Source organism: Corvus hawaiiensis, chromosome 11, assembly GCF_020740725.1.
Source record: "Corvus hawaiiensis isolate bCorHaw1 chromosome 11, bCorHaw1.pri.cur, whole genome shotgun sequence".
Classification (NCBI taxonomy): domain Eukaryota; kingdom Metazoa; phylum Chordata; class Aves; order Passeriformes; family Corvidae; genus Corvus; species Corvus hawaiiensis.
Window position 1 is genome coordinate 15,868,016 of NC_063223.1, and position 26,886 is coordinate 15,894,901.

Consider the following 26,886-nt stretch of genomic DNA (forward strand, 5'->3'; position numbering starts at 1 on the left):
CCATGAGAAGACAATTTTAAGTCATAAATGATTCAGAAATGATACATTTTATGTATGATTTCATCTGAGAGATTACTTTTTTTATAGTCTGATGTGTGAAATATTCAACAATATAGTGACTGAATAACTTATTAATCTGATAAACCATCCTTGCCTAATCCTGAAATAAAGAGATCCCACTGCCCTTGTTCATCTGCTTGTTAGGATAGGCAGTTACACTTGATCTTCAGCTTTACCTAATGTATATCCAAATTTGTTATAGTGGAAATAAAAAAGAAACAGTTCCTACTAAATATAAAAAGTAGGTTTATGCATTAGGTTTTAGCATTATTTTAGTATATTAAAACTCTACCCCTCTGTTGGCATAGAATCAGCCACCTTAATTTATACATTGCTAGAGCTCCTTGATGTTGGCAGTTGTGCTTTCCTGGTGGTATTCCACTGCTGTCCTCTGATTGAGCACTCTGTGACTAGAGACTCTAATACCTTAATAAATTGGATATTTAATCACATTTGGAAAAGCATCACCCTTCACCTTTGAGTGGAGCTCTTATTGGCTTTATGAAATCATGAAGTTCAAAGACTCAGGAGTATGCATGCAGATAAGTTTAATGATAACAATAAATGAGAATTGTTATCTTCATACTTCTCCCTTCATATTATTGTTACCAGATGTGGCCAGAACTAGTGGTGCCAATTTGGTCAGATTGCTTTGATAATTTTCATGTTGCCAAGTAGTGTGTATTTCTTGGTGGGAGAATCAGCAGTGGTATGTTTGAATATGAGTAGAATAGGTCCAACTTTAGAATGGAATCTGAATCTAATTCACTTCCTTCTAACACACCTGACTTTAATTTTTAACGCCCATCCAGGCACAGTGCTAAGATCAAAGTGAAACAAAGAGAAGGGAGTAAAGCAATTCTTGGAAAGTAAAAAGAAAAATGGCATTACACTGTGTAATCTTTTTATATGAAGGAAATATTGGGCTTATTTACCATTCACTTAAGAATAAATCTGCAGTAAATTTGCTAAAGGTAATTGTGCTAGCAAACCCCCTTACTTATCAGGGAGAAAAATCAGGCCCACTATATTTATTGTCTAAGAGATGCCTTAATTTGGCAGAAGAAATATGCATTAATGTCCCCAGAAGGGCACAGAGTCCTTTATTGTTCTGTGCTTAACCCCATGCCAAAGTGACTGTACACCATGGGAGCCTCTGCACGCTGCTCTCTGTGGAGCCTTCTGCTGATCTTGAGGGAGAAGCTGCTAAATGTCCACAGGAATCTATCAAGTCTTCATCTTAAAGCTTGTTGACAGACAGGACTGGGAGGGTGTTAAAGCATAACTTAAATTTGAGTGAAATATCTGCTGTGTCCTATACTAAAATCTTTATTCAGGGTTTAGTCTGAGATTTTGTCGTGGCTGTCATAGGAACCATAAATAGTTTGATTTGAATGTTTATTTAATAAAAATCCATGACTTTTGAGATTCTTTGAATGTTGGGAGGTGGATGTGATAGCAAACAGCTGAACAAATGGGAAGAACTTCAAAGTATAGAAATAGAATATAGTAATAGAAAACAGGAGTTTGCTAATTTAGTTGCAGAAGAGGTCATCCCTGTAAACTGTCCATGGGAGCTTGTCTTGGTGTGTTAGATTTATAATAATTAGAATTACAAAAACTTCTTTCATGGCATTTTGTGTTCATCAGTTCTCACTGTTTCCACGTGTCAACTATTGTTGGTTTCTGTGTACTGTCAATTTATGAAATATAATTCATCCTCTGTCTTGAAATTTTTGGATTGCAACACCTTCTATGAGTCCTTATAAATCATTCCAGCTTTGTGCAGGAGGAAGAAGATACACCCATGGACAGGTAGCTCTGTCTCTGACAGTTCTGTAGCATTGGACTTGCCATCATTCAATCATTGAAAACCTCCAAACTGTCTATCATCTGAATGGCAGACACTGAAAATGGAGGTGTTGTCAGACCACTGTAGCTTTATTGTTGCTCAAGTTTTTTAGGAGAATTTTACAGTTAAAATTAGGTGCAGGTTCTTGAGGAGAAAGCCTGATAAAATTAATTTGTAATAATTCTAATGCTTGCAGAAGTAGAGAGATAAAGTAGTCAATCTGTGTAATACATTGATATAGCCATCAGCTCTAAAGGACTTCCAAGTGTTCTTAACTTCAAGCTCCTAAGTCACCACTCTTGTGAGGATTTTATCCAGTGTCTGTCAAACCCCACCATGCAGAGAGGCATGTGGTTCAGGGAGTGAACATGAAGCTCAGTGGGAGAGAACTGCATCTGACAGTTGCTGAAACTTCTCATTGTCCAGCAAAGAAACATAAATCAGAGAAAATATATGACATTTTGGTATAGTATGAGTATGTCGGTGTCACTGACATTGTAGCAGCAGGTTACCTCCAAATGCATCTTCATCTTTAGGATTTTCCTGTAATTGCCAAAGGGACAGTGAGTGTTCTTGATAGATCCTTTCATCAAAGCCTTTATAATAAATAAAAAAAACTGAAGGAAGAGAAATGGATAAGGATGGCTAAATTGATTAATAAATTCTAGGTATCAATGACCTAATGAAAAACTGATTCGGGGAGAAAAGTATTTCTGTGTCATAGATGTACTTCATAAAAATTTTCCTTTATTTTTGTGTAGTTGATGTTATTAGAGTGAGGCTGAATTTCATGTAAAAACCTGCTGGTTTTGAGGAGATACGAGATAAAGAAAATTAATTGATTTTTTTTTTTTTAGAAGAGGACATTTTTCATACCAAAAGCAAACTATCTTAAACACAAAACCATATCAGATTACAGATTACTTCCTATTCAGACATTTCCATAAAAGCATTGCTGTCCTACCTTTGCTGCTATAGAGAAACTAAACTGTTCAGCAGATGTTGATTAAAGACATCCAAGTTGCTGCGTTTAACATTTCAGTTTAAGTTTAGTGGTGCTTTGATAGTTTATATGTAGAAAGACTGTGTCTGGCCTGCAGTAACTAATGGTGAAACTCAATATGTGCATTGTCTTTGGTGCAGCCATAGTGAAAATATTAAATTACATCTCACAGTAACAAGAATCTCAGTTCTCTGATGAACATTTTGAACACTTCAACTCTTAATGGGTCTAAACCTACATACATTTACCATATGTTAATTTAGAATGATTTAGAAAAAACATCTCTCAAGAAAGGGGGCAGCGATCTGTTATCCTGCAAAGCTTTTCTTTCATGTAAATGTATTCCACTGTCCCTTATATATGAATATAGATGGTTTCTGTAACCAGGGAGCTAAAAGGAAACTTTCCAATAGAAAGAATATTATTATTTCTGATTAATTACTGCCTAACCATTTCAGCTTTGCTGCTATGGGGTTTTTTTCCTACTTTTTACCACTGGTACTTCAGGAAACTCATATAAAATAATACCATATGAAACTGGATTCTCCATTACAAACTTTTTAATGTGCTTTCTAAGGCCAGGGTGCTCTCATAGTAGAAATCGACCTAGCTGTATTGAATTCCTATATCCATTATTTCTAGTACTGAGGGGACAGCGCTGTTATTTTTACTTTCAATGTAAATTTTTTTTGCTAGTACAGATTTAAAAAATTTTTTTTCATTTAAAACAAATTTCAATTTTTAGGGCATTACTCCTCCCTTTTCAACCTTTCTGCCCCTTTATGCCTTAATTTGAGAGTAAAGTAATGCAAAGTTTAATATTTTTCCTCTGTTGATTTTGATGAAGTATTATATTATTAAGTAGAATATTTTACAAGAAAACTGGGAAATAATAGAATACTGAAAATCTCAAAAAAATTTGTAAGACTGTGGAAAGAGATATGTAATTAAGGACTAAATATGATTGAGCAGTTTTAAAGCACTGTACTTGCAATTTTTTTCCCTTCAGGTGTGAAATGTCTGTGATTAACAAGTTCTATGCAATTAATTTATCATTTTGAAGTAGGAGCAGCACATTTATCTGAAAGTTTCTCAATTAATGAAAGTATACTGGGATTTCTCTGTGTTCTGAAACAATCAGATAAAACTAACGTTATCTTTCAAGTCATTTATCTGTACTTTTGAAACCTTTATACAAAATATTTAATATTGTCACACAATTCTGTGTTAAAGTGATGTTGTGAAACTGTTCATATAAGGAGATCTAAAATTACAGATATAATGTAATTTATGGCCAGGTCTTCTGACAAAATTAGTTGTATGCTGTAATTAGGCATTTGCTATCTTCTGAATTGTGTATGGTCTGAGTTACACTGTCCTGTGGAACGGTGTGATGATGTTTAAATGTGCATTTATTTTGCTTTTGTCTAGACTCTTGTGTCTTTTATAGCTTTGCATTGGAATCAAAACTACAGGAGTTGTTTAAATGGGAAATGTATTGGGTTTCAAATTTAAACCTTACAAAGCATGTTAAATATCTCTTTAAACTTTCCAGGAAAGGAAATAAAGGTATTCTTTTCTTTCACTCAAGGTGGTGATTTAAAGAGTAACCTTAAGCCATCAATAGAATTATACAGTGGTGTTAGTAAAAATAAACCAGGTATTTTGAAAGTATTACAGTGCACATGTACATAAACTAAAGTATGAAAAATAGGCAAGAAAAACTGGGATACTACAAATTATGATAGAGTTTAAATTTGGTGTCAATTCCTTAACTGGATTGCTTACATGAAGTATATGGTATTTCAGTGGAGCCGTGACTTTCTAGATTTGAAGTACTTTATTATAAATCATAATTCTGAATTGAATATGAAAAAACATTAATCCAAGAGAGCAAGAATAAAAGTGAAAAAAATACTTCAGGTAATAAAAAAAGTTATTTAAGTTGATTGAAAAGCTATCAAAAAGAATAAAAGCAACTGCAGTTAAGATGAGAGGGACTTATTTGGAGTCAGAAGGCAGACTTTTATCTTATATATATATTTATATAACTTTCTTCAGCATTTTCATTTTGAAAATATTCTTCAGTGTTTCAATTAGGGAAAAAATAAACAAGCCACCTTTGAATGCAGATGGGGAAAAGGAGATGATGACCAGCCCAAAACAAAATTTGCAGTGTTAATGCCAGGAGGCTGAAGGTAGTGATTAATACAGTTCAGAAAAGTATTTCAAATGGGATATGGTAATGAAAATTGCCAATATTCTGTCACCAGAAATAATGGGTAGTGGAGCAAAAGATAACTGTTCTCTAAATGACTTTTGTGTCATCCCACCTGAAAAACCATGTGTGATTTCAGACAGCTTGTGGTCAGAAGAGTGATGGAAATGTGAAAGTGTCACACAAGAAGAATGGTTAGAAACCTGTTGGGTTTGGGTATCTGTCTAAAGTCAATAGAGCTTAGTTTTTTATTTTAACATTCTGAAGGTATAAATATCACAAATGAGGATAGATTATTTTGGACAGTGTAAATCTTAGAAAATGAGTAGCATGAAATCAGATTGACAAGGTCATCTATTAAGTGATTGGATAGCCTTCAAATGGGAAAGGAAATTCAATTACCATAGGTTTTTCATTGCTGGGTAACATAGGCAGTCCTGGAAAGGATCTTAGAGTATTACAGTATGTTCCACTGCCCACAAGCAGGATTTGAAGGAGATTCTTACAGTGAATGAAAACATTGCTTTTTCTCTAAGGATTAAGTCAGGCTTCCAGCCTCTCCACATCACAACCTGCTCGACCTTTTCACTTTGAAATGAAGCAGTTTGTAAGGTTTCTGCCTGTTTTTCAGAACCTGACTTCATGGCTCTCTTCTGTAATCGAAATCTTTTTTTTCTGGATCTATCTCTGTTTTCCTATCTTAATCATTTTCCTGGGGATGTAAAATGACTATATTGCTCTTTAATAACTACATTGATTTTAATAACACATTATAAAGTGAAATAATTTTAATTAAAAGTAAGGTAATATGCTTTTTAGTGTTTTTCTTGTAATGCTTTGGATATCCAAACTAAATCAGAACAAGACTGGTCATCTATTTTACATCTTATGTTGTTTTTCCTTTTCTATACATATATTTCCCTTTAAATATTTCTGTATTTTAAAGCACTGCAGACAACATACACCTCTTGTTACTCCCTGTCCTTGTCCAGCCTTTTGATATCTCTGTGTTCATTGCTCTGGAAAACTTCCCAAGCTACTGTCTAACTGGCTCCTACTCCCTTTCTGTAGCCTCTGGAGGTGCCTGTTCTTACTCTATTTCTTTTGTAGCTTCCCTTTTCAGTGTTCTCTGTTGCCCAACACTTGTCTGTACAGCTTGTCAGCTGCCTCTCTCTTCTCACCATCTGTTAATTTTTTTATGAGATGTACTGTAACTTTTCAGTCTGGGCAGAGGCCCCCAAGTCTTCCCAATTGATACAGACATAGTAGGAATGACAAGATACACACTAAAAATCACATTCAACTTCAGTGATCTGTATTAAAATTGTAAGAATGCCAAAGCAGCTTTTTTTTTTCCTCCATGTGAATTTACATTACAGTATATTAAAGTATATGTACTTCTCTCACTGGCATATGACACAATGTAACATATTTTCATGCAAAGTCTTCTTTAAAAGTTCTTGTGTAAGCCAACATAGGCTATTTTATAGGCATATACACCAAATGGTACAAAACTGGCCAGGAGTAAAATATCACCATATGTTTTCAAGCACCAGAAATGTGGGATTGAGCAGAAAGGTATGATTTTTCATGGTTAACTTTGACAAGTAGTTCAGGTGCTCTCAATGAGCAAATTGGGCTAGACTTCAAAAACAGTTCGGCAATCAGCCTGTAACTCGTAAAATATTGTGAGATGTAGGTACCCAACCAACCCAGCTTGAAAATCTGACCCTCCTATATACAGACAGACATTATAAGAAGCATTAGCTTGTTAAGAATGAATGTCTGCCTCCTCTTGTCATAAATGGAATTATGTGTTAGTCTATTTTGTGTTTCTGTATTTACTATCCGGAAAATACCTATTGCATTCTGAATTACATCACAGTAAATACATATAATGAGAGCAAAAGCTTTTCAATGGATGTCTCACAAGATTGTGAGTCTGCTTAGAAGAGTCCAAGAGTCAAGCTGTTTTGTTCAGTGAATTTATTGGCCCCTCAGGAGAAGGAGACAGAGACTGAGTATTTCCAGATACACAAGTGGATATTATCAGCCCAGGCTTCTTTTGGCTAGCTTCCTGGTGAAGGTTAATTTTAGCATTAAGTTCCAGCTCTTTCTCAGCTGGAGTCTGGCAACAGAAGCCAAGCTTTCAGTCCAGGAGCTCCTTTCTGTGTGACAGCCTTCTCCTCTCTTGGCTCGTTTGCCCACTGACCTGCTTTTATAGCCCTGTAAAAGTATCAGCTGACTTGAGGGCAGAGCTCTTCCCTAAGCAGCCCTGGGGGAGTTCTCTTCTACTCTCTGTATGAAAGCTCAGTGCACACCTCTTCTTTCTTAATGCTTGTTGAGTCCTCTGAATCCTTCCTGTACCTGTACCTTTGAATCCCGTATTATGGAAGGATCTAGAATCTCACAGTAAGTAAAAAATGGATGAACTATTTCCTTCAGTGACTGCACAATAAAACATACACGCTTGTTTTGGAAGAAGAAGAAGAAGAAAAAATACTTAACACTATTGATCTCCAATTTTACTTGCATTTGCTTCTATTTATTGATGCAATAGGATGCTCTCAGTTTCTATGTGTATGAGACAGTATGTTGATGTTTCTGAACTTGGAATAAAGACAATTTTTGCCAAGTCACGTATAACAGGTGCTGTCCAGAGAATATTACTGCATGTCTCAGTAAATGACATACTTTTTACCCTGGTGATCAACAGTTCATAGGTTCTTTTCCTTCTTTATATATATATTTTTCCTCTCTCCAAAATTATAGGGTATATGTATTTTCTATTTAGGTAAACTTCAAATCCAACTGGATTTTTTAACCTACTGTAATAATACTTTATGCTTCTGTATTGTGCTGTTTTCCCTGAGATTTCTCTAATCCTCAGCTGATGCATTTAACAAACTGAATCATACGGAACAAACAATGACGTGGAAAATACTTGCACGTTATGTGAGTAGATCTTTGGATTCTACCACAGACTTAATTGCTTTCCTTAGCCTACTCTAGGAAAGTTTAATTACTGTGGAACATCTGTTCAGAAGCTTGATATCAATGTAAATTTCATGTCTTCATTAATACCATTTTTTTGTGTTTGCAGCTTTATGACTATACTGTGGTGGATGTGTTGAGTAGACTATCAAATGGATGAATAGTCAGAGTGAACATATGGGACTAAACTGTTTATAGCAAGAATGTCTTCTAGATCTTAAAATATTCCTGTATTCCTAAATTACTTACTTCTTAGGACAGAGATTTGTTGTAAGAGAATGTGACATTTTTAGTAAGATACAATATAAAGGCAACTCTTAGTGCTGTGCAGGTGGCAGAACCCCACAGCTGTGATTCTGCTGTCAGTGCTAATTACTTCATCATAGGTTTTATACCTTTCCCTTCTTTTTGTCTATTCTATTTTCTTCATTCTGTGAAAATTCCCATCTCCAGATATCAGCATCTCTGTAAACTTGCTTTTGTTTGTCTCATATTTTCTTTATAATTGGTTGCTACTACAGCTTTTGTGTTCAATTAGACACCAATTAGAATTTGAAGCCTTATTTTGCTTAAACACTGTGTAAACGAACATCCTCCTGGCCCAAAGCACTTGCTGCTACTTTAGAGTCAATTTGCATGTAAAAATCAGCAACTTCAAACAAAGGAAAAAGGAAGATGATGCTTCTGCATTGGATAAAATGGACACCGCCATGTGGATAATAATTTAAATAAATGTATAGAATATAATAATTTATGCATATAGAATATAGATATAAAAATAATGATCAGCCATAAAATTAAGTTTTCAAACCCAAGTATTAATCTGATCAGCTATGTGATCCTAAGGGCAAAAATAAGAGTTTAAAGAAGTGGAAAAAGCGTTGTTTTGAATTGCTGTAACTTTGGTGGGAAACAGTGTAAGTGTACATCAGGAAAAATGCTCTGGTTACCTTTTTTTTGTTCTGATTTCCTATTCTGGTCTTATGTATATTTCTATTTTTTAAGCTTGTCAAGTAGAGCAGGCTTCAGAAGGATTATTTTCTTCCTGCTTGGATTAGGCTGGGAAGGTGGCAGTGGGGTGACTACCAGCTCATGCCACTGCTCTAGTCTCTTGTCATCTGGCTGATGTGAGGGCTGATGTCTGAAGCAGCACTTGCTCCATTAGCTCCTTTGTGACAATCACTTTGCAGCTGCACTGTGGCACTTTGAACTGTCCTCCTGAAGGCAGTTTGAGGTAAAATGTCTCCGGACAGATCAATCTTTTTTTTTGTGGAAACCTTGCAGACCTGTTGAATTGGAGATTGCTTTCTCCTTGGGCACACACCATATCCATCGTTGAAAATGTTCTTTTACATAACTCAAAGGGCTATGTAATATTTATGGACAGCTTTAAAAATACCTTTACTGTCTCTGATTTAATACTTCAGTAGGATTGACCTGGACATATGCTTTGGGCCATCTAAAACCTCTGGTGTTTAAGAAAGCCTTGTGGGGCTTTCTAAATCTAAGAATATAGAGCTAAAAAGTACTGTTGAACCTTGAGGTATGTTGTAATCTGAAGTAAGTAAAATGCTGCTGTATTACTTCAATTTGGAAAATACAAATTTGCAAGGTGGTAACGGGAAGGCACTTTGGAAATATTTTAAATTGAGAACATACTGTGTAATAGGCAGCTATCAGGAAGAAGCTTTATTCTTTTGAGACATAATCAAGCACTTTAGTGGATATCAGATCTGCTTATGGAATCCAAGAGTATTTTATCACGTCATTATAAGATTAACAAGCTTTTTTCCAGTTACGTTAGTAAAGCAGAAGATTAGTACAAATCTTGCACTTCAATGAACATATTCAGCTGCAAGCAGCAACCCCCTATTTTAGAATATTTTAAAGAGTTTTATCTTATAGGATAATTTTTCAACATAACATTTATTTTAATTTTTGGAATCTAAAAGTATGTGATTTTTTACTTTCAAAAAATATTCCTAATTAATGCTTGTCTGTCTGCCTACTTAAAAAGAAGAAAAACAAATTGAAAGTTACTGGCACTGGATGAGGAAGCACTTTTGGGGCAGTCTCTTTCAAGACAAAAGGCATTCTGCGATGTCAAACTGTTGAAGCAGAAATTGTCCTTCAATGGGCTCATTTTGTTACTGGAAATTCTGCTTAAACTAAGAACTGCATTTAGGTCATATCATGACTCAAAGGAAAATTTCCCCTCTCACTCCATAGACTGAAACCTCAAATAGCTGCTGTAAAGCCTGTTAATTTTAAAATATTTTATCTGATCTGATGTTTAGTAACTGTACACCATTTGGTAAAAAAATTCTTGCTAAAAATCTATAGTGCTTTCCAAAAACTGCACCTCTGTATAAAGTCTACTGTTACTATTCAGGTAGTAATATTTTTACGGTCATGGTAGGGTAAAGTGATTTCATTTTTTTCTGGGTGTTTCATTGCAAATTAAGCATTCACACATCCACACATACCAAAAGGAGATGTTGGGATGTCTGTGGACATCTATTTTACTGAGTCACTACCAAAGCTGGTTTCATGTTTTGGGACATCCTGAGACGTTTCTGAAAAGGACCATATGAGCCAGAACATTTACCATGAGTCTTACTAATAAAAATAACTTATGTGTAAGTAGACATTTAGAGTTTTTATGTTTGAACTACGCCTGGTTTGTTCTGTTTTGATTAATAGTTACATTACTTTTGTCTTTTGGTATCTGTCTATAAGGCAGAAGCTAAAGTCTGAAAACAAATACTAAGTTTTAAAGTAGTCATAGATAATGCTCATGTTGGATGAATGCTGTTGATTAAATCTCTTTTTTTTTTTGTAATGCCATTACTCGTTTGAAGTAGACTGTAACAGTACTTGGGAAATTGTTTAGTAGGATTTGTTTTCTTAAAATACAAAGTGGTTTTTTTTTTTTTTGGTAAGTAATGCAAATGATACATGCAAAAGTTCTGTTTTCTCCCCTGGGTTTCAATTTCAAATTTAAGTCAAACTAATATTATATTGTTGATCTACTTCACTGGAATTGACATGGTCTGTGCTTCATTATGAAAAAAATCTCAAAGACTTCTGCTTATAGAAATTTCGAATAGAGCAAAATCAACTTTAGGGGTAAAATACCCCATTGTTTCAAAATACTTATTGTCTGAGTTATTTAAAACTCAAATACAGAACAGAGAGGGAAATACTTGCAGCTAAGTTGAAATATATGGCTTTATGGTTTCATTAGCTAGGCCCAAGAGGTCTTAGGTAATTTCTCTCTTACAGGCTCTTAAACGCTTATACTTTAATGTATATCTCTGAAGGCAAATTGTTACAGCATGGAACATTTTCTTTGATTATATAATTTTCTTGCAAGTGCCACAGTACAGTACCTTAATTTTGATAATGAAAGGAATTTTCTTTTGAGAACTTGGGTTACTGGAGAATTTGAAAGCCTGTCTGCAGGTGAGATTTAATTTAATCCCTTGAGTGTTTAATAAGCATTCCTGAGACCGTCGCCAAAAGGTGACAAGATTAGCACTTGAGGTTTATTGACAGGATGCCTCATAGGAAAGACATTTATCTGTAAGGGTATTGTTTTAAAAGAAGGAATAAAGTCTGGCTTAAGCCCTGGGAATAGCCACACCTTCTGAAATACAGAAAGAATAGAGAAGTTTCTTTTCATCCTGGCACAGGGACATAGCAGTTCACAGAGGTAAGAAATAGATGTTGACAAAACTTAATAGTAACTAACTTCCTATCAGAAAAAAATATATAAGTGCTTGAGGATTGAGAATGTCTTAACAGTCCCTGCCATAAACTGAATTCAGGCATGCTCAAAAGTCATTATTCAATGATACAATTGTATCCTTACATATATGCTTCTACCCAAATATATGTGTGTGTTGGAGAATGACAGAGGTTACCAGGGGGTTTGTTGTTCTTTCTGGGTTTAAAAAACTCAGGAAGAGCTAAATCATATCTTGTGTTCCAAGATTTTAGCACTTGAGACCGCTCAATCTCTTTTGTCTCCTGTAATCTTTTTGAGAGAACTCTGTGATTAACTGGTCGTAAAGTCTTCTCTGTGTCAGAAGGTCTTTGCTGATCCTGTGCCCATCCCAACAAACAAATACTCTGTGGTACTGATTCTGCTTTCACATACCCCAGTGTGGTCCTGTTCCCATCAAAGTATTTCCTTCAGATTTACATAGCACAAATAGAAGAATAATTAGGTCCTTTCCTCTTATTTTATCTATAGAGTGTGTATTGAGTGACTTATTTTAAAGCAGTTGTGATTCAATGGGGATGTTTTTAATTTGCTGCCTGTTCTCTTTTACCTCTGAGGAAAGAATTTTGTAAATGCTGAATAATTTTAGAACATGTTTTCTTGGTTAAGGGCTGGCTCATATTTTCAATTAGTTTTAAGAGGAAGGAAATAGTGTAAATGCTGTGGAATTCAGATAAGCACTGGGCATAGGAAATAAGTACTTTAATTTAGGGTGCCTAGAATTGGTAGGTCAAGCTGATGATAATAAAGGACCAGATCTTAACTTTGTTTCAAAGAACATGTAATCAATATTCACTCTCCTGTTTTATTTCCCTTTTACTTGAGAATTTGTTTTGGTGAAGCTGAAACGTGCAATTGCTTAAGTATTCCACAGGGTGTCATGAGGTAGTTGTTGGAATCATTAATACTTGGATGAAGTAAAGAAAGAAACATAGTGTGCAGTCCTCTGAATGCCAGTTAATGTAATTTTAGATGTGACTAATACACATGCCATAAAATAAAAAGTTCTTAACTCATTAACACATGTATCATGTTTCTGTATCTGTATAAAATATACACACGAAGAAAAATATTGCAAGAGGTCATTCACAAGAGTAAGCTATTCTGTGTCAGGTCTTCCCAAAAAGACCTTTCTATATATTCCTTAGTATTTTATAGTTTACACAGCAAGTGGAATCTTTGGCTCATAGCAGTAATCTGATATACCAAACTATGTATATAAAAAAAAAAAAAAAAAGAAGGAAAAAGAAAAAAGGTACAAGACTTGTATTTGCCATACTATAAAGAATTTCTAATTGAATTGTGCTCCTCCAAATTTACTTTCAAATTCTATTTTAATTTTTATTTAAGTTCTTTTAGAATTTAATTCTTTAAAAGCACACTTCATACAGTGCACACAGCTGTACTGTAGATTTTATGACTTGTTAATTATAGATATATATGATGTCAAAACTTCAGGATTTTTTCTCCTGCACTTTTATAATGTAGTAGGAGGAGAACTTTTACCAAGGTGTGCCCCAAATTAAAGTGTATTTGATGATGATGGTGCATTCTTGCATACGGAGATCAAATTTTTATTGACACAGTTGTTGACTTCTGCAGAACTGCACATGCATTGAATTCAACTTAAGGTTTGTAAAGAAATCTTTAAATACAGTTTAACAGTAACTGTAAAGGCTCCTGCTTCTGTTAAAATCTGAGTTGCTTTAAATGGAAAGATATTGGCTATGTGAAAAAAACCCCAAAAAACATTACATTATAAAATGAACAGGAAAACTGAATTCATTTCAGTAGCAAGAGAACGTGATCCAAAGTGAAAAATCACTGATGAAAGTAAGCATTTGAATATCTGTTGACAGTAATAATTTGTATAACATTGACAACGTATTTAAAACCAGTTTTGAACAAATGATGCTTTATGGATTTTGGCATATTTTCTCATATTATATAAAGTGGCATACTAAAATAACAGACCAGTTAATTTTCTTGTTACTATTTATTTGTGCAAAGTCTTAAGTAACAAACCTTGGGTTTGTGCCAGTTTGTGCATAATAGTGAGTGGCACTGAGAGTGCAGGATGGAGAGAGGTGGATGCTTCTGACAGGCAATTAATGACATTTTGCACATATGACATAATACATATCCCCCCTGCATTCTGCCCAGAGGTCCAAGTGCCTTACAGCTGCAGAAGGGGATTGCCATGACAATCAGAAGCTGAGTGCTTTTATTCACGTTTGCTTCCAAAGTCCACATCGCTCTGTGGACAACTTTTTGTGCAAAACCTTTGTGATTTAGCTCTTCCTGATTTAACCACTATGAATCATGACGTGTTTAACAAACAAGTGTGCTTATTGGTACTTCAGCAATGTGTTCAAATACTTTCTAGATGAAGAACCAGATCTAATTAAAGCAGTTAAAATATCCAAAATAGAGTGACATACTTTTAATCTTCATGGAGATGAAGAAAGTGAATGGAAATGGTGGCCTTGGCTTTTTTTTTTTGCTTGTTTTTTTGTGGGTTTGGCCTTTTTAAGTATAAACATCCTGATCTCTGCCCAGGTGAGTTTTCTTTACAGCAGGGCATCATGGAAGAAGAGATTTTTAGATAGGCAGGTTAGCATCTTTCTTCTTCCTCATTTTGAGGCTCACTCAACTTGCTTTGCCTCGCCCTTTCTTTGTCCTTCTTATTGAGCTAGAATAATCTAAAGGGGTAATTCCAGGCATACTTTGAATTACTGAGATAATGCAGTACCTTAAACTAGAGTGATTAATATCAGAAAATACTTAAATAATAAAATGCCTGACTGCATTGAGATTTTTTTCTTTATTTTATTAGAAAATTATACTTCTTCAGCAAAAGAAAGCAAAATAGAAAGGACTGAAGTTTCAAACTGGTGATGATATAGCAGGTACAAACCTGGCAGTATACTGGGGCCCGTGTTTCATATGTGTGATATGTATGCACTCAGCATCCAAGTCCCTCTTGGAACATTATGACAAGGTTGATGATCATTATAATGTTTTTATTTTCAGATTGAAAATCTACAGGAGCAACTTAGGGACAAAGACAAACAACTAACTAATCTAAAAGACAGAGTGAAGTCGCTGCAGACAGATTCCAGTAACACAGACACAGCACTAGCAACCTTAGAGGAAGCTCTATCAGAAAAGGTAATGTCTTCTCATGAAAAGCTTTTTGTGGTGCTCTTGTGGGTGAAGCCTGTGCAGAAATGTTCTTCTAAGTTGGCCTGACAGCTGTCCCAAAGCCTGTGGGCCTTGTCAGGGAAGCAGGTGGCCCTGTTCTGGTAGGATGAGCAGGGAGTGGCTGCCAGGGGATGAACTGACACAGGACTTGGAGGGGCAGGAGTGATGTCCTTGGAATGCTCTTGGAGAAAATGGCCCAGGGCATGGGGAGATTTTCCCTTAGTCAATGAGATGAGTGGTTGTTCCCTGAAAGAACTGAAAGGCATTGGACACCTGACATAAAGAAGGTAGAGTTTTTGCATTTTTCTGTCTTTGTGATCTTGTTTATCCTGTTCTTTTGTCCATTAAGCAGGGCCTAACTGAAGGGCCAAGAGCAAGTGGCAGTATCAACAGTTACCTTGGCTTGCTGTGAGCACTATTGCTTTCCTACACTTCATTTTTAAGGGAAACTGTGTCTCATTAAAAAAATAGTTGAGAATTCACTTTTTTTCCCTTTATAAACTCTATGCCTAGGAGAAGGGATAAATCTGGACTGTTTAAATTAGTGGCAACATTCCTACCAGTTTAAGTGAGGTCAGGTTTTTTTCTTTCAGTTAACTTGGAATACGAGGTAATGCAAGTGAATTTATATGCCCAAAAAATTTGTACAAGTATCCACATTTTGCAGCTCACAGATCTTTATATATACCATTTAAATCTGAACAGGTGAGTGTGACTAATTAAAGTAATATGTGCCATTCTGCAGTCTGTAATCCTATGAAGGTATTTATGACTGTATTTCACTTGAAAATGCCGCTGTGCTGTTGGCACTGACACTTACAATGTTAATGCCAGTTTTTTTATTTCTTGTGTTTAATTGCCTTCCTAGCATTTGCTTGGTCAACAACAGTGAAAAAACTTGTCATTAGTATTGATTCATGTGGATAAGTATCCAGCACTTACACAGTAAAACGACACATTTCTGTAATCTTTCACTGCTAATCTGGACAAAGTGTTCATCAATTTCACAGCATATAAATAAAAAATGACAGAAAGTACTTTTTAACCTGTTTTCTCTCCTTGTAAACTATCTTTTCTGCATTAGTCACTTTCCCAAAATGCCCATAGAGGCAGCTGAGGGGTTTTTAAAGCAGTCCTTTGGGAAGCAGAGTGACTGTCACAATGCAGGCTTGCATAGGAGTAGGAGGCAAACAACTGCAGAGTTAGGATTCAGATAGCTTTTGAAAAACAGGGTGCTTGGTCTGAGAGCATGAGACACAATGAGGAGAAAGTTTCCAAGGTAAAAGCATCTCTCTGTATGATTTTGATTGTTTTATTTTACAGAGATATCACCCTCAATTTCTTTTCCATTGTAAGTCCATTGAAGGCCACATTTGGAAGGGCAGATTTTACAATGTTAAGTGTGATTTCTGAGATGTACTTACACATTGAAAGAAGGCAGTAGCCATCTTCTAAAAATTCCAAATGGACAATTATGCCTGGCTTTCTTCTGTTCTCTGGCAGCTAAATACTTTGACAGTGTATGTTTACAGACATGCCTCATTCCTTTCTGTGTCCAGCTTCCCAATTCATCCTAACTGCTCTCAGTAACTTTCTTATCCTATTCCTCTCTGCAGTAGCATTCTTAAGACCTACAAACTTTATCAGTAGTTATTAAATATTTCCACTGGAAATACTGGTAGAAATATGGAGTAGGGGTTTGTCCAAATGGAACAAAACAAGAACCCTTGTGATTTTTTTTCTTAGCAAGTGCATCAATAGAAATACTTCTATCAGTTCAGTATGTAGTGCTGTCAAGAAAGGATGATGCTTTCATTAAAGAATACCTGATTTCCATTTCCATGGCAAAGCATTGCTTGTGTACTTTGTTTGTTTTCTTTCTAGAAATTGTATCAGGCCTACTTTACAACTATGTAATTTTGGTTTATACTTTGAGATTAGGCTGTTTGTTGCTTTTTATTAATTCTTTGTCCATTCAATAGTTCTTAGAATTTTAATTTGAAAAGAATGAATAAAATTCTTCAAGAGCATCATGGGAACCTCTTTTAAAAATAAAAGTAGAAATAAAATTTATTCATACCAGTTTAGCTGACCACAATTTACTGGAATCTAATTTTCTTAGCTTCTATAGGAAGAAAAACAAACTAAAACACGATCATATGATATGAATGACTTATAAAGCTATTTTTAAAGTCCAAAACTCAAATGTTTTCCTGCATTTTTCTTGAAAATACACAGATTGAGATTTTGGCTCTGAATTAGAAAACATATCTCCTTATTCTTTATGAAAATAGATTTTTCCAAGTATCTGTCTCTTGATTTTCTTTCTTATTTAGTGATTAGGTATCTTGGGAACACTAAATGAGAAATTAATGTAGACATCATAAAACAACATCAAATTTTCCTGAAATGGACTTCTTTTAATCTTAGTGTTTTTCCGATGACATTGCTGGTATGATTTGTCCTCATGTCAGGAATCAGAAACAAATCAACTTCATTCTCATTTGAGATAATTTTGGAACTAAGCAGCGAAATATATTCATTCAGCTATTTTTCCCTAATTTCAGAGCCTTTTGTAAGCACTGGGCATTCTCAACAACAACAATAAGGATTACATTGCAATTAAAAAAAAAGAAAAAAAGAAGCTTGAAAATCAGACTATGCAAAAGTGCTATCAGCTTCCTTGATGTTATAACAAGAAACTTTTCAAAGAATATCTCAGCTCTTGGACTGGCCCAAAGCAGCTCAAGAGGTTGCTTTCATGAAGCTGATATTTATAAAGTTGGTCCTACTGTAGCAGCATACAGCAGATAAGCAATGGAGTATGTCTGATAATGGAGCTATATGCTGGGGCAATTCAGTTCCTGCTTCTGTGATAAAGTGCAAATAGATTAGACCTGTGAGGTCCCAGATTAGTGCATAAGGAAAGCTGGCCAATGCAAATAAGACTGAAACAGGAACACATTGTTGGGATTTCTGCAAGTTAGCTGTTAATCAAGTAAAACATGGTATATTAGGGCCTTTTAACACATTTTTGACATTTAGCCTTATGCAGCTGACAGATAAATTAGTCTTCTTTTGTGATTGACTGAGAAAAAAATATACTGTTCATTAAAAAGATGAAATAGTGTTATGTTTAATTTGTTATAGATGAAAAAATCATTTGGGTAAATAAATCTTCAAGAAAGAGTAGGTATAAAACTAATCCTGAATATAGCCAGGTGGAATCTGAATGTTTATGATGATTAAACTATTCCACTTTATGGAGGCTGGCATTTTAATATTAATATTCAAGGAATTAAGAATTTATATTCTTCATTATTAGGAGTAACCTTGAAGTTATTTAGTATCATAGGTTTAGATTGGAAGGACCTTAAAGATCATCATCTAGTTCCAACCCCCTTGCTGTGGGCAGGGACGCCTTCCATTAGAGCAGCCTCAGGACTCTCTCCAACACATCTGTGTCCTTATGTTGGGCCCCAGGGCTGGATCCAGTTCTTCTCCAGGTGGGTGTCAGCAGATGGAGGTGCAGAGTCACCCCCTGTGACATTCTGGCCCCGCTGCTTTGGATGCAGCCCAGGAACACAGTTGGTTTTCTGGGCTGTGAGTGCTCATGGCTGAGTCATGTTGAGCTTTTTGTCACTGTATGCATCCAAGTCGTCCTCCTCAGGGCTGCTCTGTCTGTTCTCTGCCCAGCCTGTGTTTATGCCTGGGATTGCCCTGACCCAGGTGCAGGACCTAAATTACGTTGCTTCTGCTGCCCCCCTGACTGCCACTGCCCAAATGGTACCAGTAGTTCTCCTGATACTCTGCTTAAAGACCTGCTCCCAGCCGAAGTGCAATTCTAGTGGCTATTTCACTGTACCCTAACTATTTCTCTCTGATTAGTATTTGCGTCCTTCAAGTATTGATAGGATGTGATTTTGTAGAACTTAATCAGAGCTTAACAAAACCATACTACTGCATCTGCTTTTTTACATTTCACCCTTTGAATTAATCACCCAATCAATGACTGGTGATTTTCAGCAAGCCTTCTGATAGCAATTGGAAATCAGCAAAATATGCAAAAACATGGATGAGTTAAAATGTCTGTAGGGTTACTGTTAATTAGACAGAGAAAACCTTCCTTTGGATTTCTTAATTTGTATCAGGATACTTTTTCTGTGTCTTGGACATCTGTTTTTTTGATGTCTCAACATATAATACAAGTGAGCTGTAAGTTACTTATAGTTAGCAAGTGATTGATTTCCAATTAGGTTTGAAACCTTGACAACTTATTGCAAGCACTGTAGAGTAATAACAAAATTTAAGCCGAGTAAAAGAGTCATGGCCTGTTTTGGACTTTTATTCAATACTTCAATCACTTATGAATACAGGAAACACATTATTGAAGTGAATATCTTTCCACATCTATCACAAAACTAAACATGTTCATATAAGTATAGCTCTTTAATGAAGTTCCTGGACTATGTTACTGTTATCAAGTATTTAAAACCTTGATCTTATGATTTTGAAATCTAGATAAATCTTGCATTGACTTTGATACCATTAACCATTTTCTGCTTCTGAAGATTTTTTTTTAAAAAGTGCTATGTAATGCAAACAAATTTAATTCTGTCTTTTCTCAAAATGATTCCCAACTTTTCCATTTTGCAATTCTTTCCCGTGCTAGGAAAGAATAATAGAGCGTCTGAAGGAGCAAAGGGATCGAGACGACAGAGAAAGACTTGAAGAAATTGAATCTTATAAAAAAGAAAACAAGGACCTGAAGGAGAAAGTTAATGCTTTACAAGCTGAATTGACAGAAAAAGAGGTCAGTCTTTTCTTAAAAACTCTGCTCTTCTATCTGTGTCATTATGATGAAAGAAAGTGCATTAGGATTACTCTTGAATCATGTCAAGTACTGAAATTCTGCCACTTCAGTGGTCAGTTTCAGAACTGCTGTTTTTTTAAGCATTCTTCACAGTCCTCATTTGTACATAAAATATTGCTTCAGTTTTTACACAGTTGTGTCTTGTAATCTCTATTTGGTCCTTTACCTAAGCTTCCACTAGGCTCAGATATTCCATTGCTGCTCCTGTTTCTGTTTGTCAGTTAGAGAAATAGTTTTCAGTGTGTTTGTACCTCCAGAGTATGACACGAGCTCATCTGTATTATGAATGTTTCCATGTTTCACTGCATGCCAGCTCCTGTGGTTCCAGCTGTACCCACAAAACGGTGTCTTTTGCTATCAATGATTATCTTTGAGTCAACTCTTCTTGGGGGAGGGGGAACAGGATCCAAGTGATTGCTAAGTTGGCAATGAGTTAGGGTCCTGGTGACTAGGAATTAACTTTTTACTCTTGGTCATTTTCCAGTCTAGTTTAATCGATCTCAAAGAACATGCATCTTCATTGGCTTCAGCAGGGCTGAAAAGAGACTCCAAACTTAAGTCTTTAGAAATAGCCATAGAACAAAAGAAAGAAGAGTGTAGTAAGTTGGAAGCACAGTTGAAAAAGGTAAGTTCCATCTTCAAACAAACAATCAGCAAAACAAAAATCAGCATCCCATACTCTCATTTTGAAATGATGAGCTTATTTACTCTTCTGGAGTAAATCTAGAATCTACCCATCTTATGCTGTTTGCAGATGCTTGCATCAAATACTGCTTTTTCTCAAGAGGTTTGTACCAAAGTGACTAGTGAGCCTCAGAAATTGTCCTGAGTACCTCTGTGAGGGAATTCTGAGAAGCAGCAACAAACAGATGAACTGAGAGCAGGACATTGGAGGGTAAAGGGCAGAAAGAAATTATCAAACCAGCAATTTATATGTATGTGAATTAACACCACTTTTAGAAGTAAACTGAAATGTTTGCAGTATGAGAAAAAAAGTAAAGGCTTGTCCAAGAAATGCTGGAATTCCCAATCAAAAAAATCAGCTTCCACACTGAAAACTCTAGCTAGGTTTTATTTTGATGTATTTTTGGCTTTGTTGGTGAACACATGTTTGTGATAATTAAGCAAAATAATCAAAAGTTTATCTCAGCTGGCAATTCAGTATTTCTATTCGGCAAGCAGTGGAAGCAGGCACTTGAAGGAAAACATACAGACCCTGTATTTTATAACATGGTTTTACTTAAACTGCTGCAATAAACTAGATTTTGCTTAAATGATTTGCAAGTGTTTTGATACCATTGTTTCTTTGACCTTTCTCTGTGTTATTTGGTAATGTCTGCTCTCATTGTTCTCATTACGTATTTGATGGGGTCAGGCATTACGTTTGCCTTCTGCAATTCATGACTAAGTGTATGTCAATTTTTTTTTGTTTGTTTTAAATATTGATATAATTTTTCATTTTCTGGTAATTAATATCTGTTCTGTGAATGTTATCACTGTTAGCATAATATTGTGACGCTCTTTTTACCCAGGTTGAGTAGTATCCTGCTCAGGGATTAAGCATTGTTTCAATAGCCTGACCTGTGAAGAAGGTATTGCAAAGTATAAAGGATACCAGCTTGTAAACCTTATATTTGTATTCTTTTTTAATTCAGAACGAATATGTGCAATTAGGTGCCTGAGTTAGAGCTTTAGCTGAGAGGAAGGGAAGCTTTTTCAATAAACAGACACAAATGGAAACACAAATAATTTAAATGTCTGGTAGCTTAAAAATGCTATTGATGGCAGAATTAAAGTACCCAAAGAAAAGGTTTCCCTGGAAGCCTTTTAGTTTGTTAGAAAATATGTTTGTTTACTTTGCACTCCTCTACAACATATACTTAATTACAATCTGAAATACATTTTTTTCTTCATTTAAAAAATATGGTTAAAAGAACCCTGGAAGCACAGATCACTTAAAAAAACCTCATCAAAATCCTCTTGAAGGTCTTGAAATCCTAAGTCAATTGTTTATGACTGCACATATAAACACATCATACAGTCATGGAAAAACAAGCACTTATAAAAGTCAGAGAGTGTCTGGGATGTCTTTTGTATAAAAAGGGAGCATGTTTCTTGTGTATAAATACAAACAATTATTGAATGAAAGTTGAAAACATAATAGTTTTATTATATCATAAATACAGCATAAGCCCCAATGGAAATTCACCCACCATTTGTAGGAGACCAGGTATTTCCACAATAAAATGTAGTTACAACCTTCTTTCTGGGCATGCTTAATTGAACAGAAACAGTGACTGTTAATGACAGTAGACTCCAAACAGTCATTTTCAATTCACATTTTCTTTAATGAAATACTTTATGTTCAAACCTGTAAATGCCCTGTGTTAAAAGTAATTGGTCCCCAGAAAAATACCTGCACCGTGTTCTCACTCCTCAGGAAACTGAGTGAAACAGAAACCTGGGTTGCTCTTGCACGTGTCTGGGTCAGGGGAGGAGGGGACAGGGACAGACACGGGTCATAAATGAGCTCAGGAGTCCCGTGAGTGTGCTCACGTGGGCGCATCAACCGCTGCAGGAGCCAGAGGGACCTGGCATATTTACATCTCTCTTTCAAAACCCACTCCAAGGGGCTGTCTCCTTGAAAAAATTCCATGTAGCTTACACAGTACTCCTCTCTAAAAATATCATAGAGAAGGTACTTTGTTACGGTGCTGTAAAATAATTATAGTTCAGTGTTGGTTTAGAAGCTTTAAAAAATTAAACTGGGAAATATGAAGATAATATTCTGTGCACACTTGCTTGGAGTTAGTTTTGCATGAGCACTAATGGTAGTGAGTGCTATGTCTGCAGGAAAATGTGCACAAGGGGCAAGTCCTTCTCTCTAAATAAAAACCGCCAAAACAACTTTTAGTTTCTCCTCCCCAGCTTTCCCTGCTTTCTGTTTTTTGGAGACAATAAGATTAATTTATTGATAATACATTTTTTATTGGACCTGATTAGATCCAAATATTTTTCACTGCTGCAGAACTGGATTTTTTTGCATTTTGGCAAGAAAAAAAAAATGCTGATTCTAAACCCATGATTTTCTGCATTAGGCACATTTAAAAAATAATAAAGTGGATATTTGTGCAAAGTAATTATTCATGTGACTGTGCTATATTTTGGTATACAAAATAATGTTTTAAATTATAGACATGCTTATTGAACATTTTGTGACAAATACTATAGATTAAAATTCGTAAAAAAATTTAAAAGAAAAAATTCTGAATACCAGAGAATGGTCAATGCTTTTTTCCCCAAATTCTACAGATTTTTATTGAGTTACTTGGTATTACTACTAGTGAAAGAACAGCAGGAATTACCTAATAGGTAGCAAAGTGTTTTATATATGTGTGTGTATATATAATCTTTATTATCCACTCTAGAATTTCCTTCTTTTGTTGTTTTTCATTATCTTAAATTTACTTGCTTACTGACATATTTGCAGTTGCTAAAGTACTATTTGCCAAGCTGTACTGTTCAAAAGTCATTCTGCATAGAAAATTCAGTCTTGTATTAAACAAAAGGAAAGTAATAAATTTAATGATACTATTTAATTAATCTTTTATTATTACTGTCTTTGAAGCTTTGGTGATAAATTGCAGCCTCAGCCAAAAGCACTTCTCGTGATTCATTGCTTGAGACCAGCACTTAATGTATCATCAAAAGTGGACACCTTTCTTTATTTCATGGGTTATTTAACTTGAGAAAGGGAAAGTAACACAAACCTTAAATTTCTTACTCCAGCTATTCTTTTTTAGGAGCCAAAGTCAACATTTAAGTTTTCCCAGTGCCTCTCACTTTCACCAAGGAATGTTTAGAATCTTAAATTTCTACTTTTTTTTTTTTTTTTATGACAAGTTCTTCTGTGCAAATGCACTGATTTTGTTGAGCTAATGCTGTTTTCCTGGATCTTTCCTTCTTTTCCTGTCTGTGCTTCACTCCCTACCAACTTTGCAATGTAGCAAGCTGAGCAGTTGTTCAATCAGATGTACAATCCAGTAAGTCCATTTTTAAAATGCCCGCTGTAACATATGGAAGCATGAGGATCCATTCTCTTACTGTGTTGTGCTCTTCCTCTGTGGAGCTTTGCAGAACACTCCTGATGCTCACTATGCTGTATCCATTATATCCAAATAGATGAACTTTGTGGACTTGAAGGCCATTTTAAGAATCTGAAATGTATTAAATAGGTACATACTGTGTTTCTGAGGAAACAAATGTCCTAGCCTTTAGGTCCTCAACTTCTCCATTAGAAAATGCATGCAGAGTTTTTTTTTTCCTTTTGCTTTGCTTTTTAATTCCTCCTCGTGCAGTACTTTATTTGATCCTTCAAACTTATATAACTCCTGATTTATTCAGTTTATCTTCAGTGACTCAGTTAATTAGGTGAATAATATCTAGGAAATGACTGGTAGTATTGTCAAAAGTCCATATGACTGAAATAGATCAGTTCTACTCTTGAAAGAGTGTATACATTTAGCACATTAGGAACATGGAAATTTTTTACTTAAGTGAAGAAGATAACTGAAATATAAAATGATGAATGCAAAAGGCAGTTTTTGCAAAAGCACAGCATTGCTTTGGCTTGTTTAGCATTAATATTCTTGCCAATGCCTACTTTAGTTGCACAATATCTCCTCCTTTGACTTGACTCCATTTTCAATTTGAGGAAGAGCAGCAGCGAACATTTTCCCTGCAGAGAAGAGTTTCCATCTTTTTGGCTGAGACTGTTACCTTTAACGTGCTGTGAGCATCACAGGACAGAAAAATGATGTCACTGCAAGAGCAATTTAAAAGCTATGGTTTACATAGTAATCCTAGTCAGAATCACTATGTAATTGGGGTAGTGTATATATAGAAGAGCTGGGTTTGTAGCTTAAGTAATGTGATACTGCACATTAGAGGAGGTATTGCCATCACTGAAGTCAATGGCAGCTTTGCCATTAGTGTCAATGGACCAGGATTCCAGCTTTGGAATCCATTATGGTTGGGTTTTGTAGCTTCTAACCATATAATGGATATGTCATGACTTTTGCATGGGAAAAGTCCTACAGAACGTGCTGTATTTACTTTTAAAGTTACTGGTTACCTGTGTTTAGAATTTAGTCATAAATTGTAGCGCAACAGCACAGTGCTGTAGAGAGAGCTTGTCCCTTTCAATGACAAACCCCTTCTGTATCATCTTGGGTCACCTTTGTGGTAGTTATGTTTCTATTCATATCATTTGCACTGCTCCTGTGCGTGTCTTTTCAGACTGGAGTGTTTTTACTGTTAGTTTTTAGCTTGGTTTTCATAAATGCTGGCCACATAATGCAGTCATTAGCTCAATATTAGTGATTCTGCTGTATAGCATTCATTTGTTACTTCCTAATCTGTTTGTGTGCAGTATTCTAAAGTCAGTCCTTTTCTTAATTGTTTTTTCTGCCTTTATGTGCTTAATTTTCAAAAGGGCAGCCTGTTGGAAGTTTTAAAACAATGGATGCAAGATCCTTTTCCTTTGGCACCAGGCAGCAATCATACTATACACACAAGATGATTTTTAAAAATAAACTTTTCTTGCTCACCTTCTTTCTTCTCCTACATATATGAGAATAAGCTGTGAATAGAATTGGACACACATTTCTTCATGTTTTGAAAGGTGAATTTTTTGAAATATCCAATGAGATTTTGTGCTGTAATGAAAATATAATGGTGTACTGAGTCTGGAGTTCAGGTGACCCTTTGTCTGAATATTATGGACTAAAGTTTCCAAAGTCTTTATCAGACAAATGTCAGATTAAAATTTAAACTACTTGCAGAATCCACTTCAAGTTACTTATAGCAGTCCCTACAGTTAAATAAAAACCCCATGAGTTTTAAGGAGACAAGAAAATTCAGGTGACAGCAAGGGTGGGTTTTTTTTTTTCATTTATTATTGAAAGTAATAAAATTTGAAGGATCTTACAAAGTAATTTCTTGCATGTAAATTCTGCTGTTCCTTTTTTTTATTTTAAGTACCCACTTGATTTCTGTGTATGTTGGTGTCTAAAGCTTTAAAAATGAAATACTTATCTATCCATCCGTTTTTGTTATGCAGAATAAGACATGCATGACTGTACCATAAGATTTTAATAGCCTAAATAATTCATGTTGCATGGCTGTGCCTCACTCGTGTGGTGTTTCTGTAGGAAATTTGTGGTTTACATAAGGAAATACTACTTTTCTTCTAAAGCATTTGCAATGCTTATGAAGCAAAGATCAGAACAGATACATAATTAATGTAAAAATCTGTGAAATTCTAATAGTAGAATGATATGCTATTTTTATTGAATTGTAAAAATAACATACAACAACACAGTCATAATATTGAGAGAAAAAGTGAGTGGGTTAGTTTGAAATTAACCTAATCTGCAAACACAAGAGTTATCATTTGCAGACACAGATTTAAGAAAGCTGAAAAACACACATGTACTGGTTCCTCTTACCCATAAAAGCGCCATAGAAACAGAAAATGTGTTTTCCCAGGTAGCAGAGAACTTAGAGAGTAAAAGGGGGGGCAGAAATTAAACCAAAAAAAGGAGAGGATAGCAGAAACAGGCAGAGACTTTCTGATTCATGTGATAACCATGCAGCTTCTGTCTAGAACTGATCCAACAGTTCAGCCTACAGAAAAGCCAAAGAAATCTGCACTGTCCTGGCAGGAGCAGGGTCAGTATCAACTGAGCTGCCTTTTTACTCCTTTCTGCCTACTGTTTGACCTCAAAAGTCAAGTTCCATCTGTCAACAAATCACCCCTGATCTGTACACAACAAATTCAAAAAGGTGCCTAGTTCAGATCCAAACATATCTTTCAAAGCCATAAAATAAAATG

The 26,886-nt window shown here is 35.3% G+C and overlaps 1 protein-coding gene across 17 annotated transcripts in view; it reads left to right on the plus strand.

Annotated features, from left to right (window-relative positions):
* Positions 1 to 26,886, plus strand: part of ERC2 (ELKS/RAB6-interacting/CAST family member 2) — a 431,283-nt gene that overhangs the window by 145,212 nt on the left and 259,185 nt on the right. For 9 of the 17 annotated variants that reach the window (XR_007206019.1, XR_007206020.1, XR_007206031.1 and 6 more), the window contains 4 exons: positions 14,948 to 15,085; positions 19,791 to 19,931; positions 20,476 to 20,616; positions 23,999 to 24,034. Coding sequence is in view for 1 of the 17 variants with exons in the window: in XM_048315313.1 (XP_048171270.1) it covers positions 14,948 to 15,085; positions 19,791 to 19,931; positions 20,476 to 20,616; positions 23,999 to 24,034 (456 nt within the window). In the remaining 16 variants the exon portion in view is untranslated. The remainder of the gene's footprint in view (positions 1 to 14,947; positions 15,086 to 19,790; positions 19,932 to 20,475; positions 20,617 to 23,998; positions 24,035 to 26,886) is intronic. The other 8 variants (XR_007206026.1, XR_007206028.1, XR_007206025.1 and 5 more) reach the window with 3 other exon arrangements.